The sequence below is a fragment of the Neophocaena asiaeorientalis genome, unplaced genomic scaffold (genome assembly GCF_003031525.2).
Source record: "Neophocaena asiaeorientalis asiaeorientalis breed wild unplaced genomic scaffold, Neophocaena_asiaeorientalis_V1.1 scaffold299, whole genome shotgun sequence".
In the NCBI taxonomy this organism is placed as follows: Eukaryota; Metazoa; Chordata; class Mammalia; order Artiodactyla; family Phocoenidae; genus Neophocaena; species Neophocaena asiaeorientalis.
Window position 1 is genome coordinate 2,456,627 of NW_020172626.1, and position 20,044 is coordinate 2,476,670.

Below are 20,044 nucleotides of genomic sequence, written 5' to 3' on the forward strand. Positions count from 1 at the left end.
TCCTTTTGTTGACACTTTTAGATGATTTCCAGTTTTTTGCCACTATAAATGGTCCTGTGGTAAATGTCTTTGTGAGCAGGTTATGTGTTTTAAAAGGTAAGTAGTCTGAGAGGAAGTTGTCAACTATTAAGTATATCTCTGACACTTTACTTTCCCAAAGCTATATATTATAAAAAGTATATTTAGTGGTAATATATTATTTTTAGAAAAAGTAGGACTTTGATAAAGTCATGGCCTAGGGTTTTTAATACTATACTCAAGATTTTTAGCATCTTTTATGATGTTTCATTTTAGGTGTTGGCAGCTGTAATGAAGAACACTGTGAGACAGAAGATTGAATAAAGCCTTGTAACAACTGGATTAGAGGTTTAGAAAAGAAAGTTAAAATTAGTCACTTTGGTTTTAGTGTTCCAATTTCATAATATTTATTCTTTCTTTTAAATAGATTTAGGGAGTAGAAATTAAAATTCAGTGCTACACGAAAGGATGCACTAATATTTGTTCTTTTTTTTTTCTTTTTGGTGAGAGAAGGAGGTATATAACCAAGAGATATAGTGATTCATAATGAAATATACTAAGTTAAATTTTATGATGTCGGTTCTTGGCATTATAATCTATGTAACTGATTTAATTGTGGATATCTGGGTGTCTGTCAGGTTTTTCTATGAGGGACAGTATGTTTTCGGTATTTTAACAGTGAGCTTTATGCTCTTTGGAACACTTGTGGTCCAGTGTTTTAGTTATTCTTGGTTCAAGGACGATCTAAAGGAATCAGGCCAAGAAAGTCAGCTTTGTTTTCTTCTACTTCATTGCTTGCAAGGAGGAGTTTTTACAAGGTGAGCATATACTTTTGATCATTAACACTATTATTCTTTTATTCAGACAGAAGCTACCTTTCTGTATCTGGGTAGTCAAATGTACAAAGGTTCCCTATTTGCATGTAGCACAAGGGTTACTTGCTTCTCACTAGCAGTGCTTGTGTGAGTCATTGAACTCCCAGAATTTTCCAGGTTCATTAACATAATCTTTTAATTTACCTAATTAAGTTACTTTTTCTAATATGTTATTACTTTTTTATGAGAAGGAAAAGGACTCATTTCTATGTCTTGTGAATCTTTTCTCATCTATTTTATATTTTAAGACTGATTATGTAAATATAGCCTTTCACTTGCAACTCTGATAGAGCACTTAATTTTTTAAGTTAATTGTACCATTGATTTAATGAAGTGAAATTTTTACTGCAATAACGCAGTAACCATGTGGTTAGCTTGGTACAGAATCATCCACAGAACTAAAAACAACCTTAAGAATCATGTTGTTTAAAGCCTGTTTTCTGGTTAAAGAAAATAGAATCTAAATAAGCCTTGAGAATTCTGTGATTCTCCATATACCTAATTTCATATGACCTTTTCTTCATTATCTTAAGAGATTTAATTCTGTTCAAAGTGATATATATATTAAAGGTAAAGAGAAGAATTAAAGACAGATGTAAAATCATTGTTTTTCATAGTAAATTTTATCTGTATAAATAGTTGAATTGAAGCCTAGCTGTTATGGCAACATGGTAATTCAGCTTTTGAAAATGGACATTTACAATGTATAAATGTAAAATTGCAGCTTATAGCTGTTGTCACTTTTTAATGTTATAATTGACCTTGCATGGTGTGAAATAAAAGTTTAAAGACTGGTGTAAAAAAAAAAAAAGACATATTAAGAGGATAACGTATTATTTTGCTACAGTTAGGTTTTGAAGTTGGGCCATTTTTTTTTTTTTTTTTTGTGGTACGTGGGCCTCTCACTGTTGTGGTCTCTCCCGTTGCGGAGCACAGGCTCCGGACGCGCAGGCTCAGTGGCCATGGCTCACGGGCCCAGCCTCTCCGCGGCATGTGGGATCTTCCTGGACCAGGGCACAAACCCGTGTCCCCTGCATCGGCAGGCAGACTCTCAACCACTGCGCCACCAGGGAAGCCCTGAAGTTGGGCCATTTTAATAGTCATCTTTCCTGAGAAGGATTTTAGTGGCGGTAGAATTCTAGATGAGTAGTTATTTTCTCTCTGTATATTATATTCTCTCATCTTTTTGTTTCCATTGTCACTATTGAAGAGTTAAATGTCAATCTTACTGTTGCTCTTTAAAAGTATTTTGTCTTCTTTTTTTCCCTCTGGCTGCTCTTATGATTTTTCTCTTTATCTTTGGGTTTCTAAAGTTTGTGATATATCCAGGTATACATTTACTTTTATTTCTCCTGCTGGGGATTTGCTGGTTCTCTTGATACTATAGATTATTATCTTCCATGAATTCTGCACAATTCTCAGCCATTATCTTTTCTAACATTTTCTTTACCATATTTCTGTCTCTTTTCCTTCTGGGACTCCAAACAAATTTAAGGTAGACCTTCTTGCTGTATCTAACATGACTGTTACATGTTAGATTGTTGATTTGAGATTTTTCTTGTTTTCTGAGGTAAGCTTGTATCACTATAAACTTACCTCATAGAACTGCTTTTGCTGTGTTCCACAGATCATTGTGTTTTCATGTTCATTTGTCTCCAGGTATTTTTTGTTCCTCTTTGATTTTGTCAGTGATCCGTTGATTGATTAGTAGCATATTGTTTTTGTTTTTTGCATTCTTTTCTCATAGTTGATTTCTAGTCTCATGCCATTGTGGTCAGAACAGATGCTTGATATAATTTCAGTATTCTTAAATTTATTGAGACTTGTTTTGTGGCTTGTCATGTGATCTATCCTGGAGAATGTTCCATGTGCACTTGAAAAGAATGTATATCTTGCTGCTTTTGGATGGCATGTTCTATATATAATCTGTTAAGTCCATCAGGTTTAATGTCATTTAAGCCCAGTGTTTCCTTACTGATTTTCTGTCTGGATCTTATATCTCTCCACCGATGTAAGTGGGTTGTTAAAGTCTCCTACTATTGTTGTGTTACTGTCAATTTCTCTCTTTATGTTTGTTAATATTTGCTTTATGTATTTAGGTGTTCCTATGTTGGGTACATATGTATACCCATATTGTTATATCTTCTTCTTTGATTGATCCCCTTATCATTATGTAAGTCCTTTTTTGCCTCTTGTTACAGTCTTTGTTTTAAAGTCTATCTTGTCTGATATAAGTATTGCTACCCCAGCTTTCTTATGATTTACATTTGCATGGAATACCTTTTCCTATACTCTCTCTTTCAGTCTGTATGTCTTTAGATCTGAAGTGAGTCTCGTGTAGGCAGCATATATACAGGTCTTGTTTTTGTGTCCTTTCAGCCAGTCTATGTCTTTTGACTGGAGCATTCAGTCCATTTACATTTAAAGTAATTATTGTTAGATATGTCTTATTGCCATTTTGTTAACTGTTTGGGGGTTGTTTTGTAGTTCTTTTTGGTTTCTTTCTTCTTCTTTTGCTCTCTTCCCTTGTGATTTGATGACTATCTTTAGTGTTATGTTTGGGTTTCTTTCTCTTCTTTTGTGTGTATATCTATTATAGATATTTGGTTAGTTATTACCATGAGGTTCATGTATAACAATCTGATCATTATACTGATAAGTGATTATTTTAAGGTGATGGTGGTTTAAGTTCAAGCACTTTCTAACAACCGTGCATTTTTGCTTCCTACCACCCATGTTTACTGTTTTGACATCATATTTTACATCTTTCTGTTTTGTGTATCCCTTAACTACTTATTGTGAATATAGATGATTTTACTACTTTTATCTTTTAACCTTCCTACTAGCTTTATGAGTGGTTGATCTACTACCTTTACTGTATATTTGCCTTTACCAATGAGATTTTTCCTTTCATAATTTTCATATTTCTAGTTGTGGTCTCTTTTCCTTAGAGAAGTTCCTTTAACGTTTCTTGTAAAGCTGGTTTAGTGGTTCTGAACTCTTTTAGCTTTTGCTTGTCTGTAAAACTTTATATTTCTCCTTCAAATCTGAATGATATCCTTGCTGGGTAGAGTATTCTTGCTTGTAGGTTTTTTCCTTTCATCACTTTGGCTGTATGGTGCCACTCCCTCTGGCCTGCAAAATTTCTGTGGAAAAGTCAGCTGATAGTCTTATGGGAGTTCCCTTGTACATACAGAGATTCTTCATTCTTACTGATTTCTTTGCTTAGTAGTTAGGGATGTGGGGACAAGTAGGTAGCCATTTGGAAAAAAATATGTGAATTATAACTGGACCTTCACACAAAGTTCAGGGTTAGCCCATGCTCTAACATGGCACGTGATCTTGAAAAGAGTTTAGCCTGTTCTGTGATAAAGGTGAAATCTTTAGAAGTATATTGATAGAAACATAGAGATGAGTACAGTATTGGGAGAGTTTTAAAATGTTGTAGTTTATGTCTTCAGCTTCCCAGTCTTTGATATGACAGAACATGTGCTCTAACTCCTCCTAACCAGAAGAAAATCTGAAAGGATAAACTGGCAGAGTTTTGTTTCTGGAGCAACACTAGGCACCCCACCCCTCCCCAACCCCCAACACTAAATCCCAAACCACAAGGACAAGAAAATAGTTTTTTCCCCTGTTTGCCATTCAAGTGGACAGACCACAGATTGTAGAAATTGACCAGAATGGAAGTAAGAGGAAGCAATGGCCAGTATATGCAGCATAAGAACAGTAACGGTTTTGATTCACTTTAGAGTTGGGATAATTTCAGATTGCATGTTATGGACTATACATCTAGGTAAAATACCAGACACCAGGATAAATTTCAAATGAATCAAATATTTAATGTAAAAATACTTATATTATAAGAAAACATGGGAAAATTCCTTTATAGCCTTGAAATGGGGAAAGCCTTTCTAACCATAACTTAAAATCCCTAAGCTATAAAAATTATAGATTTGATAATAAAAAATGCATGCTAATTAAAAAAAGCAAAAATCTCCCAAACAAACAAAAGCAAAGCAAAAAGGAAAACAGCTTTAACAGGAGAAAATATTTGCAATTTTGAATAGAAAAAGGGCTAGACTTTTAGTATTTAAAGAGCTTCTGAAGTCAAAAAGAAAAAGGTCATCCATCCAGTTGAAACATGGGAAAACAGTGAGGATAGTTCAGAGAAGAGGAAACGCAAATGGCTCTTAAGTTGTCTGAAGGATGCTAAGCCTTGTTCATAATTTAAAAATTGCCAATTAAAACTTCGCTGAGATATTCTTCACCTACCAGACTTGCAAAAATCCAAATGATAATACGCTCTCTTGGTAAGGCATGGGAAAACAGGTATTCTCATACTTTGTTGATGGGAGTATGGATTGGTTATGGGAGTATGGATTGCCCACCATCCCTGTGGAGGGCAGTTTGACCATATTTCAAATACACATACCTTTAGGCCAGAGGTTCCTCTTCTGGGAATTTATCGTACTTGCAGACATGTAAAATGACATATGCACAGCTTTTCAATTGTAGTATTCTTTGTAACAGCAAAATATTAGAAACAATTGAAATGTCTGTTGGTAGAGTTTATGGTATACCTATGCAATGGCACACTACATAGCTATTACAAAGAATGATAAAGTAGTTTATGTACTGAAATGGAAAGATCTCCAATATGTACTTTTAAGTGAAAAGACAAGGTGCAGACAGCAGGTATGATATGCTACAGTCTGTGTAAAACAAAGTGGTGAAAAGGCATATATACTTATGCTTGCTTGTATATGCATAAAGAAACTCTAGAAGGGTACACATGAAAGTAGTAACCGTGAATTCTCATGGTCATAGGGGAGGGTGAAAACTGGGTAGTTAGGTCATAGGAGTGGCATGGAGTTTTTTCAGCGAATAACTTTTAAAAAAATGTTTGAATTATTTGAATATTTTGCCTATTCAAACAAAAAAAGAAGAAAAGGAAAAATTGAATTAGGTTTGCTATTAGTGATAAACAGATTCTTGATAAACAGACACTTCCCTCTTTTTGTTTTTCTTTTTCTTTGTATTTTCTTAGTGCAGGAAGTGGCAGAATACTGAGATGAATAGTGAGAAATGAGCAAAAATTAAAACATAATTAATTTAAAACATAAGTTCATAAAAATGGGAAAATTATCCAAGGGTCTGTCTAAACTAAGTATGGAAAAACCTGAGATTTACTGAACTACAGATTCACTTCCCTACAGAATAGATAAATTGAGTTTGTGTTGGTAGATGAAAGACAAGGAATGTCAGCATGAATTATTTATTAGGTGTAAGTGCCTGTTGCTACTAAGTATGTTCTCACTGCTCAGGGGTCTGTGGAGTAGAACATTTCATTTTCCAGAATATAAATTAGATGACACTTCTGTATTTCCATTTTATGTACTATTTGTGATAAAACCTTTCTCCTTGCCAAAGGAGACTTTTCCTTTGATGGGTATATGAAAGGCATTTGTATTATTTAAAATATGGAAGTTATTGTTGCTCTTTTAAAATAACTGGTAAAAAAAGTTCAAATCGTGTGAAAGAAAGTACAATGGAGATGAGTCTCCTTCCTTCCGCAGGTCCCTGGGCCCTTCTTTATGGAGTTTCTTAAATGGGCATTAAATAGTTGAACATTTTTTCTTACCTATTCTTCTATTTAAAATGCTTTAGAGAGAGGTCATCTGGTAATGTTCAAATTTCCTAGGGTGCAATATTTATGAAACTTGAGGATGTGGGCCCTTTACTTAAATCTCTAAATATTTGAGGATTTTCTGAGGTATCTTATTGTTGTTGATTTCTCATTAAATGTTGTTTTGATCATACAACATAATTTGTGTGATTATAGTCTTTTTACATTTATTGATTTGTTTTATGGCCCAACATATAGTCTAACTTGGTGAATATTCCATGTGCATTTGAAAAGAATTTGTAAATTGCTCTTGTTGAGTGTAGTGTTCTATAAATGTATAAATTAGGGCAGCATGTATCAACATATTATTAAACATTATTATAAAACGTATTATTATTAAACATATTATTAAAATCTGCTATATTCTTACTGATTTTTTTCTTTTGGCCTACCTTTTCTTTCAATTACTGAGAGATGAGTGTTAAAACACTCTAATATCCAAGAAAGTAAAAAAAAAAAAAAAAAAACTCTAATATTGTGGACTTATCTTTTTCTCCTTGTACTTTGACAATTTTTGCTTCGTGTATCTTCAAATGCTATTATCAGGTACATTCAGATGTCTTCTTGAAAAATTGATTCTTATATCATTATGACATGACTCTTTATCTCTGTTAATACTCCTTGATTTGAAATCTATTTTGTCTGGGATACTAATATAGCCATACTAACTATTTTTTTGTGATTTCCTTTCAAACTATTTGTGTCTTTTTTGTTTTTAAATTTTATTTTATTATTTATTTTTGGCTGCGTTGGGTCTTCGTTGCTGCGCGCAGGCTTTCTCTAGTTGCGGTAAGTGGGGGCTACTCTTTGTTGCAGTGCGCGGGCTCCTCATTGCTGTGGCTTGTCTTTGTTGTGGAGCATGGGCTCTAGGTGCGTGAGCTTCAGTATTTGTGGCATATGGGCTCAGTAGTTGCAGCTCGCAGGCTCTAAAGTGTAGTCTCAGTAGTTGTGACACATGGGCTTAGTTGCTCCGCGGCATGTGGGATCTTCCCCTACCAGGCCTTGAACCCGTGGCCCTTGCATTGTCAGGCAGGTTCTTAACTACTGTGCCACCAGGGAAGTCCCTCAAACTATCCGTGTCTTTATGTTTAAAGAGAGTCTCTTCCAAATCATATAGAGTTGAATCTTGATTTTTTTATCCAGTTTGACAATCTTTTATTGAAACTTTTAATCCATTTACATTTCATATATTACTGTAATTATTGATATAGTTGTCTTCTGGGCCAACATATTGTTTTGTTTTTATTTTTTCTGTTTGGGTTCGTTGAGCTTTACGTTGTTTTTGATCAAATTTGGAAAATATTTTTCGCCAGTATGTTGTCAAGTTTTTTTTTTTTCCTGCCCCATTCTCTCTCTCTGTTTCTTTTGGAACTTCAATTACACCTTTGTTATTGAGGTTCTGTTAATTTTTTTCACTAATTTTTTCTCTCTGTGTTTTGTTTGCTAATTTCAATATCTGGGTCATCTGTGGCTATGTTTCTATTAACTGATTATGCTCTTTAGCGTAAGTTACATTTTCCTCTAAATTTGCATATCATTTAATTTTTTATTGTATAGTGGACATTGTGATTGATACCTTGTAGAGACTCTGGTTTCTGTTATCTTCCGTTGAAGAGAAAGCAGATAGTTAAATTATTGGCAAATTACCTTGACGTGATACAGAGGCTTGGTTTAGGCTTTGCTAGGGAAGGTCTGTTTTGCTTTTGTTCTTAGTCCTAGGGGAAGTCTTACAGACCTGAAGTATGGTCTTTACTCCTAACGTATCACCCTTTTGGCGTTTCAGTGGGATGCTTGAAGTTTTTACCAAGCCCCTCCAGTTTGGTGGAACTTAAACTCCAAACTCTTCCCTGTGGTAGATAGCTGCCAAAATCTCTGCTCATTCTTGCCATTTTTCCTCAGTTCCTTGGAGCCTCACCCTAGATATACATAGTAAGGGGTTGGCCAAGGATTTAAGGAGGGTATATGCAGATTTGGGAGGTTTTTTACTCTGTGGCTCCCTCTTTTCTAGGATCCCTCTTAATTTCTAACCACTCTGGCAGATTCAACCTTAGTTCTCTCACTCTTTGAGCCAGTAATAATTCGACTTTCTGCTTGAGCTGTATCTACTTTTTGCCATTTGGACTGTGGGATGCTGGTAGAGGAAAAGCCAGATAAATGCATCTCATGGAGTGTGGTTCCCTTCTTTCAAGGGTTAAGTGCCCTCATCCTTCTTCCTACTTTTGGTTGCTCTTTAGTGCCTTGTTTTCTTTAATATTTTGTCTGTAATTTATCATTGTCATCAGTAGGAAGATGAGCTTGATACAAGGGAATCTCTCATCACTGGAAGCTGTTTCCTCTTTATCTCAAATAAAAGAATACATTGTGATAAGATATGCTAAGAAAGCTCCTTCTGTTTCTTTTTCTTTGGCCTCTTCATCATTTCTCCCATAAAACTGAAACAATATCCTATTGATTAAAAAATTATATTCATACTCCCCTTCTCATGAAATTATCCTCAGATAAGCAGAACTTTGTATAGGTTTGCTATTAATTGCTACAAAATTGGAAAATATTCCTCTCTAAAGTCACTGGAAATATTATGTGCACATCTGTAAACAGCTCCATCTTTCTTTTGTTGTTGTTGTTTGTTTAACAGGCCCTGATATACCACTTAACATGTGCCAGTTACTGGTCTAAACATTTTACATGTATTAACTCCTTTAATCCTCATATCAACCCAATGAGGTAGATATGATGATTACCCCCTTTTTCAGGTGAGGAAACTGAGGCATCACTAGGAAGTGATGGAGCAAGGATTTGAATCCAAGCGTCCCGGCTTTTTTAGAGTCTGTACACTTCATCACTGTACTCTAGTGGCTTTCTCACTCTATGTGTCTGTACTGATTTTGTTCTAGGCATGTACTTGTTAATATTTGTGAATTTTTCAAGTTTTTCAATTAGCAGTATCTATCCTCCTGCTTTAAAAGGATAGATACCTTTAAGAACATACTGTATTACATATCAGTCTTACATAATATACATACAGGAACTCCCTATTGTGCCAGATACCCAGAAAAGGCTCAAACATAAATTCACTTATAAATCTCACCTATAAATCCTAGACAGTGTTAATCATTTTTTTTCCTATACTTTTACAACATAGTATTTACATTTCTGTTGAGTGGTTATTTCTTCTCCCTTGTATTGCAGCTAGCAGTTTATAGGCTTGACCTTCCTATTAGGTTGTAAGGTCATTGAAAGTGGAGGTCATGTCTTCATCATTTTTGCAGACATTCTACCCTGGCATCTAGTCCACATTGAATATAATGGACCATGTTATTCTAAAACTGTGATGGTAAAAATATACTTTTATTTGCTAGGTGAAGAATCTTTGCATACCCATATATGTATACATCTTGTTTAAAATGAGAATATCTTATATTTGTGTTTTACTTTCAACTTTCCAAAGTCCTTTCATATCTACTGTCTCTTTATCTTTATGGAAAGATTGTCATGAGCTCTCATTTATTCATTCATTCAGTAAATATTTTCTTAGAGCAGCTATGTACCGGTACTATTTTAGTTTCTCAGGATATAGCAGTGAACAAAACGAAGTCCCGGCTTTCATGCAGATTTCATTCTTGTGAGAAGGTACAGATAAGCAAAAATGTGTCAAGTGATGATAAAGAAAAATGATGTAGGATAAAGAGATAGAATGTGATGGATGGTGTGATCTGGAAAGACCTCTGTGAGGAACTGGTATTTGAATAGAGACCTGAATGAAGTTAAGGAGTAAACTTGCAAAATCTCTGGGGTTTAGGTGAGTTCCAGGAAGAGGGAGTAGCAAAGACAAAGGCCTTTAACTTGGGAAAAACAGTAAGAAAGGTACACTGAAATTGTGGGAAAATTAGAGGGAAAGGCAGATTATGGAGGGCTTTGTAAGATGGGGTAAAGACTTTGTGTTTTATTCTAAGTATGATGGAAATCATTGGAACATTTCGAGTGGAGCGATAACATCTAAATTATGGTTAACAGGTTCAATCTAGATGCTGTGTAGAGAATAGGATGTATAGGAAGCAGGAGTAGAATCAGAGAGACCAATTATGAGGCTATCAAAGTAATCCAGGCCAGAGATATTGGCTGCTGAAACTAGGATGGAGGTAGTGGAAGTGATAAGATGTGTTTAGATCTGGATATATTTGAAGTTAGAGCTAAGAACCAACAGAACCTGCTGAGGAAGTTTTATAGGGTATGAGAAAAAGAAAGAAGTTGGAAATTATTCCCACATTTTTGGTCTGAGCAACATGGCACATGTTAGTGCCATTTACTGAAATGGGAAACATTGACAGAAGGAGCAAGTTGAAACAGGATATATATCACTGCCCTCATTTTATATATGGGGAAACTGAGGTGTAGATAAAGAGTTTTGATAAGCTTTGGGCTAGAATCCTGGTTGTCTTATTGCTAGCCTCAGATATTTTTGAAATAAGTGTTTCAGTTATTTTTGTTATTAATTTTACTTGGATGATGATAAGTCATGTTCATTTAAAAATTCTTCGTAAAGAAGAGCCTGAGCAAGGATGTTTTAGGAGACTTTGAAATTTTATGTTTTCCAGGGTGGTAATGGTCACAGAGCCTAGCACCTTGTAGATTATGGAGTACAGCTGACCCTTGAACAACATGGGTTTGAGCTGTGTGGGTCCACTTATATGTGGATTTCTTTCAGTAGTAAAGACTACAGTACTACACGATCTGAGGTTGGTTGAATCCACGGATGTGGAACTGAGGATACAAAGGGCCAGCTATCAATTATGTGTGGATTTTTTGACTGCACAGAGGGTTGGCATCCCTAACTCCACGTGTTCAAGGGTCAACAGTAATTATTTGCTAGATTAAACTGAAAGGAGATTGAATCTCATCTTCAACCTTGACATTATCATAAGGGCATGTATTTGTCTTTTAGTTAAGATAAATTGCATGAAGTGGAAATTGCAGTTTGTCTTTCAGAAAATAGTGGTTAAGACTAGGAATGATAAGATATAGGTTTGGACTTTAGGTCTGCCCCTTACTCTCTGCGTAACTTTCAGCAAATCACTCTACTGTTCTCAGCCTAACTTTTCCTGTCTGTGATTTGGGAATAATACCTACTCATCTCTCATAATAACTGTGAAGATGAAAGAAGATCATGTATGCTTAACAGTGCTAGCACACACTGGCACATCAGACATGCAATAAAAATTGTGGCGTCTTAAACCTCAATAAAGCTACAATGAAATATTTACATAGTTGAGAGAAATTTGTAGTAGAGAAAGTTTGTGGGAAAATTCTATTCTTAAACACATGTTGCTTTTTTTCCAAAATTATTATGTAAATTAACACACATGTTATAAAGAATCTATTACTACCCCAATAAAGATGTTTAAAAAAAAAAAAAAAAAAGAATCTATTACTGAAGATAAATATTCATGTTTACTTTACAGGTATTGGTTTGCCTTGAAAAAGGGTTATCATGTGGCTTTCAAGTACACCAGCAAAACGGATAACTTCGTGGAAGAACAAATCGATCCTCATAAAGAAGTTATAGACAGGGTGACAGACTTGAGCATGCTCAGGCTATTTGAGACCTACCTGGAAGGCTGCCCACAACTTGCTCTTCAGCTCTACATCCTTCTGGAACATGGTCAAGAAAATTTCACTCAGTGTAGGTCTTAATAGCCTGTGTTAGATGGATGCCACTGATATTTTATGTCAACTGTGTAACTCTTTGGCAGGTTTTAGAATTATTTTTATTGTTTTTCTTTTTAGAATTATGTATTTTTTTTTTGAAAAAGAAGTACATGGTTCAAAGATACTTTGAGGTATATAAAGGTATACTGTCTCCCTCCCCCTTCTTCCTTTCCCTTCCTTTGTCTGCCCAGAAAACAAACTATTTTTTTGAACATTTTATTTATTTTTATCTTTTTAACAGATCTTTATTGGAGTATAATTGCTTCACAATACTGTTAGTTTCTGTTGCACAACAAAGTGAATCAGTCATATGTATACATATTGCCCCATATCCCCTCCCTCTTGAGCCTCCCTCCCATCCTCCCTATCCCCCCCCCTGTAGGTCATCGCAAAGCACCCAGCTGATCTCCCTGTGCTATGCTGCTGCTTCCCACCAGCCAACTATTTTACATTCAGTAGTAAAACAAACTATTATTGTCAGCTTTCTGATGATTCTTTCAGAAAAAAAATGTAAAAGCCTATCTTTCTCTTTCCTTCTCTCTCTCTCTCTCTCTCTCTCTTTTTTATAGAAATGGTAGCATAAAAGCCACCTTTGTTTTTTGCACTTAACATATCTTGGAGATCTAAACATATCAGTACAGAAAAAGCGCCCTCATTTATTTTTCTTATCAGCATAGTATTACAAATTATGGATGTATCATGAATTATTTAACAGGCTCCCTCTTTATGTTAATATAGGTTGTTTCTAATATTTTACTGTTGCAAAAAAGCTGCAGTGAATAGTCTTATGCATGCATTCTTTTGCATGTGTGAAGTTTAGCCATAGGGTAAATTCCAGAATCGCAATCATTAGGTGAAAGTGCAAGTGCTACAAAACTAATGAAAGTTTTGCAAATCGGTTGATATGTTGCTCTTTTATAGCAGATTTCCTCATTAGGGTTAAATGTACATTTTTAAAGGACAATTTGGTATTTCCATTAAGAAAATCTTTTAATAGGTGTTTAATTTGAGATGTTAAAAGAACTATTTATTTGCTAAAAATAGTCCCAGTTTTCATTAGTGACTAGGATTCCATGCAGACTTGGATTCACCTCAGAGTAACAGATTGTCCTCTCCCCTGGAGTTCCCTCTATGCTAGACTCACCTGTGAGAACACTTCATTTCCCCAAACAGTCTTCTTGGTCCCAGTTTCCCACAAACCTCTAGATTGTAGTCCCTTCTAATATTTTTACCTTTACTTTGATTGTTAGTGCACCACTGAAATGAACCTACTGTGTATGAGACCTCTTTTTCCTTGTGATGCAAAGAATTTGTGGGTTGGGATTTATTAGTCCCTGAAAGCTAAAGTTCAGCATATAGAGTTTACAACCTGTATTATGGTAGATCTACTGATGTTAACTGTGGCTGCTTCTGTGTGGTGGGATTGTGAATGATTTTATCTATTTCATCTTCCTTATACTTTTCTGAATTTCCAAATTTTCTACAGTAATAACCATGTATTGTTTTGATAATCAGGAAGAATAATTCAAAATGTAAAAAAAATCAGTTTATATATAGAACTACTTCAGAAGACTGAACAAATTCTTTTATCTTTGTTCCTTCTGAAATCATGCTAAAGAGGAGAGTAACAAGTAAAAACGGTATAAACCCATAAGGACAAAGAGAATGCAGAGTAGAATAGCAGATTAGAAATGTCAACAAATATTTAGGAGATGGAAAGCAGTTAGAAAACTTGGGTTATTCAAATCAGTTCCACCACCACTAAAAGGCTAGATTATTTGAATCAACTCTCCCCCTGAAATTATCTAAAACAATTGGTTAAGTATTTTCAAAAGTCCTCATAAAAGCTTAAAACAATCTGATACAACAGGCAAAAATATGCATGAAAGTGGGAATGCAGCAGGGTTGAGTAGGACTGTGAAGGCTTTATGCCCTGAGGGTTTTTACTGAACCTTATAAACAAGCAGATTCAGTTTTGATGGCTTCCCAGGGTGTGGAGGACTGGAGACAAAACTCAGGGTCTTTACAAGGGAGGGACATCTGGTAGAAAATCCTAATCCGTAAAACTGGCACTCCAAAAGTCACCCTCCTCAGGGTAAAAGTGAAGTTACCTACCTCTAAATGAAACTTGACTGCATAAACAGAAATAATGCTATGTGGCTAAGAAAAAGATAGAATGAAGACAAGCAGTAGCATGAAAGTCAGGTGGAAGATGGATGGAGTTAAACTGTTTTAAATTCCTTGTATAGTTCAGGAGAAAGGTAAAGCAAAAGTGGATACGTGTGTAAAACAAAAACAATTAGACCCTATTTTTGAAAAGAAGAATCTAATATTAGGAAAACAGAATTATGTTAGTGTGCTTGGGCTGCCGTAACAGAATACTATAGACTGGGCAGCTTAACCAACAGAAATATATTTTCTTACAGTTCTGGAGACTAGAAATCCAAAATCAAGGTGCCAGTAGGGTTGGTTTCTGGTGAGGACTCTCTTTGGGTTGCAGATGGCCACCTTCTTGCTGTGTCCTCACATGTCTTTCCTCTGTGTATGGAGAGAAAGAGAGATCTCTGGTATCTCTTTCTATTCCTACAAGGATACCGGTCCTATTAGATTTGGGCCCCACCTTTATGAACTTGCTTAACCTTAATTATCTCCCTAAAGACCCTATCTCAAAGTATAGTCACATTGGGGGTTAGGGCTTTAACATATGAATTTTGGAAGAATACAGTTCAATTCATAAAAGACATGAAAGTAAACATTTTTTAAAAAAGAAAATAAAGAACAGTAAATTACAGGGATAAGAAAGCTGACCAATACCACAAATTTCACAAGAGAAAGAAAAGTAATATATTTTTATTATTTTAATACTCTTCTATCTAATTTTTTTGGCTGTGTACTCTGATTGGGTTTTGATTTGATAATGATTTTATGATATAATTTCCACAGAGAGAAAAGAAAAATTCAATCTTTTTTTCTAGCATAGTTAATAGAAATTAGTTTTTTGTTTATTTTTAATTTAGAGAAGTTTCAACTTCACAAAGTATTCATAATATTATAAGTATATTTTTTGATTGTTGTCACATTTGGGGACAACTCTACCAATGTCTTCAATAATGTGGTATAAGATCAGAGTATATCAAGATTTTTTTTGATGAAGTAACTCATTTTAAATACTGTTTGAATTGACAACACTTGTTTATTGTCAATGTGTCCTTTAGTGAATAGTGGGAGTCTTTTGTTTTCTTTACTGGTGTCAATAATGTCAAATCAGAAGAAATTAATAAGAATCTGTATAGATGTGATTGGGCAAGGTCATTTCATATCGGGAGAAACGCATAAGCAAAGGCGTGGTTTGGCAAAGACAAGGAATTCCTTTTGGATAGAGTATAATGTACAGATTAGATTAGCAAAATGAGAAAAAATATTGGAAACAGGTAGGTAAGTGGGAAATGGGAAATAACGTCAAACTAATAGTGCCAGCTGGATGAGGATAGACCATCATGCCTTAATATTAAGGAATCAAAGGCCTGTTGACAGCAAGATAGTGAAGTGTTAAGATCAGGCAAACTACTTGAGAATCCTAGATCTGTTACTTACTAATCATAATTATTCAAGCAAATCTTGTAAACATATCCCCCTAAGCCTAAACTGTTCTCAACTCAATTTCCCTTTAGCCAGATCCCCAAAATGACCACAGCTTGCTTCAGTGCACCTAGGGAAAATGTGAGAGAGGAAACGTAAGAGACAGGGAATTTTAGCAACTGCAATGAAAATACCTTATTTTTCCAACTTTTATAAAATATATATGACAAAGTGAACACATTGCCAGGGCTTTGCCAGGCTTGGAAGGAGTCTGGGCAAGTGTAGGTCCCTGAAATTTAAGCTTCACTACCTTCATGATCAATCTACCTGTGAGGTAAAAATACTGATTAACTTTAAACTTTGATATGTTTAATATGCATGTTGTGATTTCTAGGGAAGCCATCAAAGAATAAAAACAGCATATCTCCGAAGGATGTGGGTTACTAGATTGAAAGGTTGATAAAAACGGCCCATACCAAGTCCATCATTATAACATTTCAGAGACGCAAAGGTGAAGATAAGATTCTAGAAGATTTGAGAGAAAATAAAGATCATTTAAGGATAGGGAAATTGAATGGCTTTGAAATTCTTAACCATAACACTTGAGATTAGAATTTAATAGATCAATGACTTCAAAGTTTCAATGGAAAACATTTTTAAACTTTGAATTCTATTTCTGTTGAAACTGTGTATCAAACATGAAGGTAGAACAAAGACATTTTGAGACATACATGGTCTCAAAAGTTTAGCTTAGGTACAACTTTTCTCAGGAATGTCTGGAGAATGCTTGATCAAACCGTGAGAACGAAGCAAGAAGGAAATATTGGAACAGGAAACAGGAAGTCAGCACTGAAGAGAGGTGAAGGGAAGTTCTGGGAAGACAGGAAGCAAACCTTGACAGCAGCCACCTTTAAGCAGAAGGATCATATTATTAAAAAACAAAAAACAAACAAAAAAACCCTAATAGATGTATATAGGGGAGTTTAATTAATTAATTTGAAGAATTTGCTGAGAAATACTGATAAGAGTCATGAAAAACTAAGCAAAGTAAGTAACAATGAAAAGTTTTAAAAGAAAGGAAATATGATCAGAATGTAGTACTTGGCTGAGCAGTCAAAGAGGCTGTACTTATGTAGTCATAATAGGGTAAACACTGAATATTGATTTTACCAAAAATTGTGATGTTACTCTTTTGGGTAGAAGGAGGGAGAGGAAAATGGAAGGAGGGTGTGTATATATGTGTGCATGTGCAAAAATTTCCCCTTCCCACGTAGGAAATTAATAATCAGAGTCTAAAGTAGATAAATTAAGAAATAACACAGTATGTGTTTTATTTAGAAATATGGCAATACATGTCAGAAGTAAAGGTAGAAGAGTTGATAGTAATTTTTTCTGAGGGTCATGGCTAAGAGGTGAGAAGGGGTAGAGCAGTCTACTGCTATTTTCTTATAAGTTCTTTAGCACTTACCAACTTTCAAAAACAATGTATATGTACTGGTTTGGTAGAAATTAAAACCAATTATAAAAAAGATATCACAGGGAAATTTAGGGGAAAGTGATGTTTTAATTCAAATATTTTTGAATTAAAGAAGAAAGAAAAGAAGCCCAACTAATTTTGCAGTTCAGAGTGGTATATGCTAAAACCAGGAGAGTTGACAAAGACACTTATAATCGTCTTCACTAGAGGATCTATCTTAAGTCTGCCTTCCTATCCTAATATATAGCCCTCCAGTGAGGCTAAATGGGAATGATGAGCATTCTCTATTTTACTCCAAATTATTTCCTTCTAATTCTCTAATATCTTTGCTTTCAGTTTTATAAGTCCCCAGCTTTGAGTTCACATCCTTCTACTCTACCATCTTGAGCTAATCTCAGTCTCCAGCTTTGAGAGTGGGGCTAATGACATGCCTTTCCAAAGTAGTAATGAACTTACTTTTCTGTTATTTGTTGGGGGAAAAAATGGGATAAAGGTGCCAAGCCTACAGAAATTTGTAAGTTTTAGATCGTGTTTGTTCATTTGATCCATCATCTTAAAGATATGGGAAATTGAGCTGTTGATACCTCATACTTACATTAAATTTTCTGTTTAACCTCTCTCCCTTCCTTTCTTCCTGCCCTCTTCTCTCTCATGATGTCATTTCCTAGTGAATTAGGTATATGCCCAAGGTCAAAGCCAAAAAGACTGGAAAAGCTAGGACTATAACTGTAGTCCCTTAGAGAACTTCCAGAGTATGCAGTTTCCATTGTACCAGTTGCTCAATAAAATTTGTCCAGTGAATTTATTCACAATCTTATAAAGCAGTCTGATGTAGTGGTTAAGCACACCAACTTTGGAATCAGGCAAATTTCAGTTCAAATCTCATCTCTCTGAAACTTGGTGGCTGTGTGACTTGGGTCAAGAAATGTATATATATTCTCTAAGCATTAATTCCCTCATATGTAATACAGGAATATTAATATCTATTTCAAAGGATTAAATGAGATGAGTATATAAAGTACCTGATGTGTTTATGGGTGTGTATATACAGATGAAGCATGTATGGCATATAGTAATTTAATATTGCTATTATTATTCCTATAACTGTATCTTAAAAAATTTTTTGTTTTGTAGATGCAGCCATCATGGTCTCTTGCTGTGCTATTTCTTGGTCGACTGTTGATTATCAAGTAGCTTTAAGAAAATCCTTACCTGATAAAAACCTCCTTAATGGACCCTGTCCTAAACTCGTATATCTCTTTTACAAGTTGTTTACATTATTATCTTGGATGTTGAGTGTTGTGCTTCTTTTATTCTTAAATGTTAAGATTGCTTTATTCCTGTTGTTATTTCTTTGGTTTTTAGGTATATTGTGGGCATTTAAAGAACAAACTGATTTTTGTGCTTCCATAAGTATGGAATTCATGTACAGGATTGTTGTTGGATTCATTCTTGTCTTTACATTTTTTAATATTAAGGGACAGAATACCAAATGTCCAATGTCTTGTTATTATGTTGCAAGGGTATTGGCCACATTGGGGATATTGATTGTGTTCTGGTCTTACCCACTCTCTGTTTTTAATTCAGACTATTTTATACCTGTCAGCATCACTATAGCTCTTACTCTTCTCCTTGGAATTATTTTTCTTATTGTTTATTACGGGACTTTACACCCAAACAGAAGTGAAGAAACAAAACTGGATGAAGTTGATGGAAAACCAGTTCAAAGAGATTGTAGAATGAAGTATTTCCTAATGGAATAAGGTATTCACTTAAGAGATATGTTTTCTTATTTTTTGTTTCATTGGTTAGTAAAGAAAAAGTTTGTGTATATGTGTGTTATGTCTTATTTTTGCCTTCTCTAATTTGAGGGCAGTTCTAGTACATTAATTATGAATGTTAGAGAGTATAATAATGTTCTTATTATCTAAGTTAATTTCTCACTTGGTTTTGAAGATCTTGGGTACTTAGATATATTTGCCTATGGCCTGGTAGAGTTGCCATCTTGAGCCTGAACTGAAGGAAATGGTCTCATTCCCATAATTAGAAGGCTGGAATTGAACTTCCCTCCAACTTTTCCCTCATTGTTTCTGAACTAAAACTGATGTACTCGTAGTAGGGAAATAAAAGGAAGAGAAGAGCAGGATACTCATTCTTCTTTCCTCTATTTTCTTGATTCAGTGAATATATTTTGAGTTGGGGACAGATTGAGTAGAGGAAAAGGGAAAGGAGGGAAGAGGAAGAAAAAACAGAGAATTGACCGTTTTAACCCATCTTAACTTTTTTTTTTTTTTTTTCGGTACGCGTGCCTCCCACTGCCGCGGCCCGTTTGGCTGCGGAGCACAGGCTCCGGATGCGCAGGCTCAGCGGCCATGGCTCACGGGCTCAGCCGCTCCGCGGCACGTGGGATCCTCCCAGACCGGGGCACGAACCCATGTCCCCTGCATCGGCAGGCGGACTCTCAACCACTGCGCCACCAGGGAAGCCCTCCTTCTTTTTAAAGGATGGATAATATTCCATTGTATATATATATATGCCACATTTTCTTTATTTATCCATCATTGGGTTGCTTCCACCTCTTGGCTTTTGTGAATAATGCTATAATGAACATGGATTTGCAAATGTTTCTCCAACAACCTGCATTCAACTCTTCGGGATATATACCCAGAAGTGGGATTGGTGGATCATATGGTTTTCCTA

General features: G+C 35.2%; 1 protein-coding gene across 1 annotated transcript; it reads left to right on the forward strand.

Moving 5' to 3' along the window:
- The first annotated feature begins 564 nt into the window (after window positions 1-564).
- XKR9 (XK related 9) lies at window positions 565-19,107 on the forward strand. Its single transcript, XM_024739030.1, has 3 exons — window positions 565-836; window positions 12,042-12,262; window positions 18,479-19,107. Exons 1-3 carry the CDS (start codon window positions 565-567, stop codon window positions 19,105-19,107), a joined length of 1,122 nt encoding a protein of 373 aa, XP_024594798.1.
- Window positions 19,108-20,044: the final 937 nt, after the last annotated feature.

Bases quoted from the DNA above. Each gene is read 5' to 3' on its own strand.
- XKR9 (XM_024739030.1), top strand. From the start codon at position 565: ATGAAATATACTAAGTTAAATTTTATGATGTCGGTTCTTGGCATTATA. The intron at 837-12,041 runs GTGAGCATATAC...TTTACTTTACAG, and splicing joins CAAGGAGGAGTTTTTACAAG to GTATTGGTTTGCCTTGAAAA. The intron at 12,263-18,478 runs GTAGGTCTTAAT...TTTGTTTTGTAG, and splicing joins TCAAGAAAATTTCACTCAGT to ATGCAGCCATCATGGTCTCT.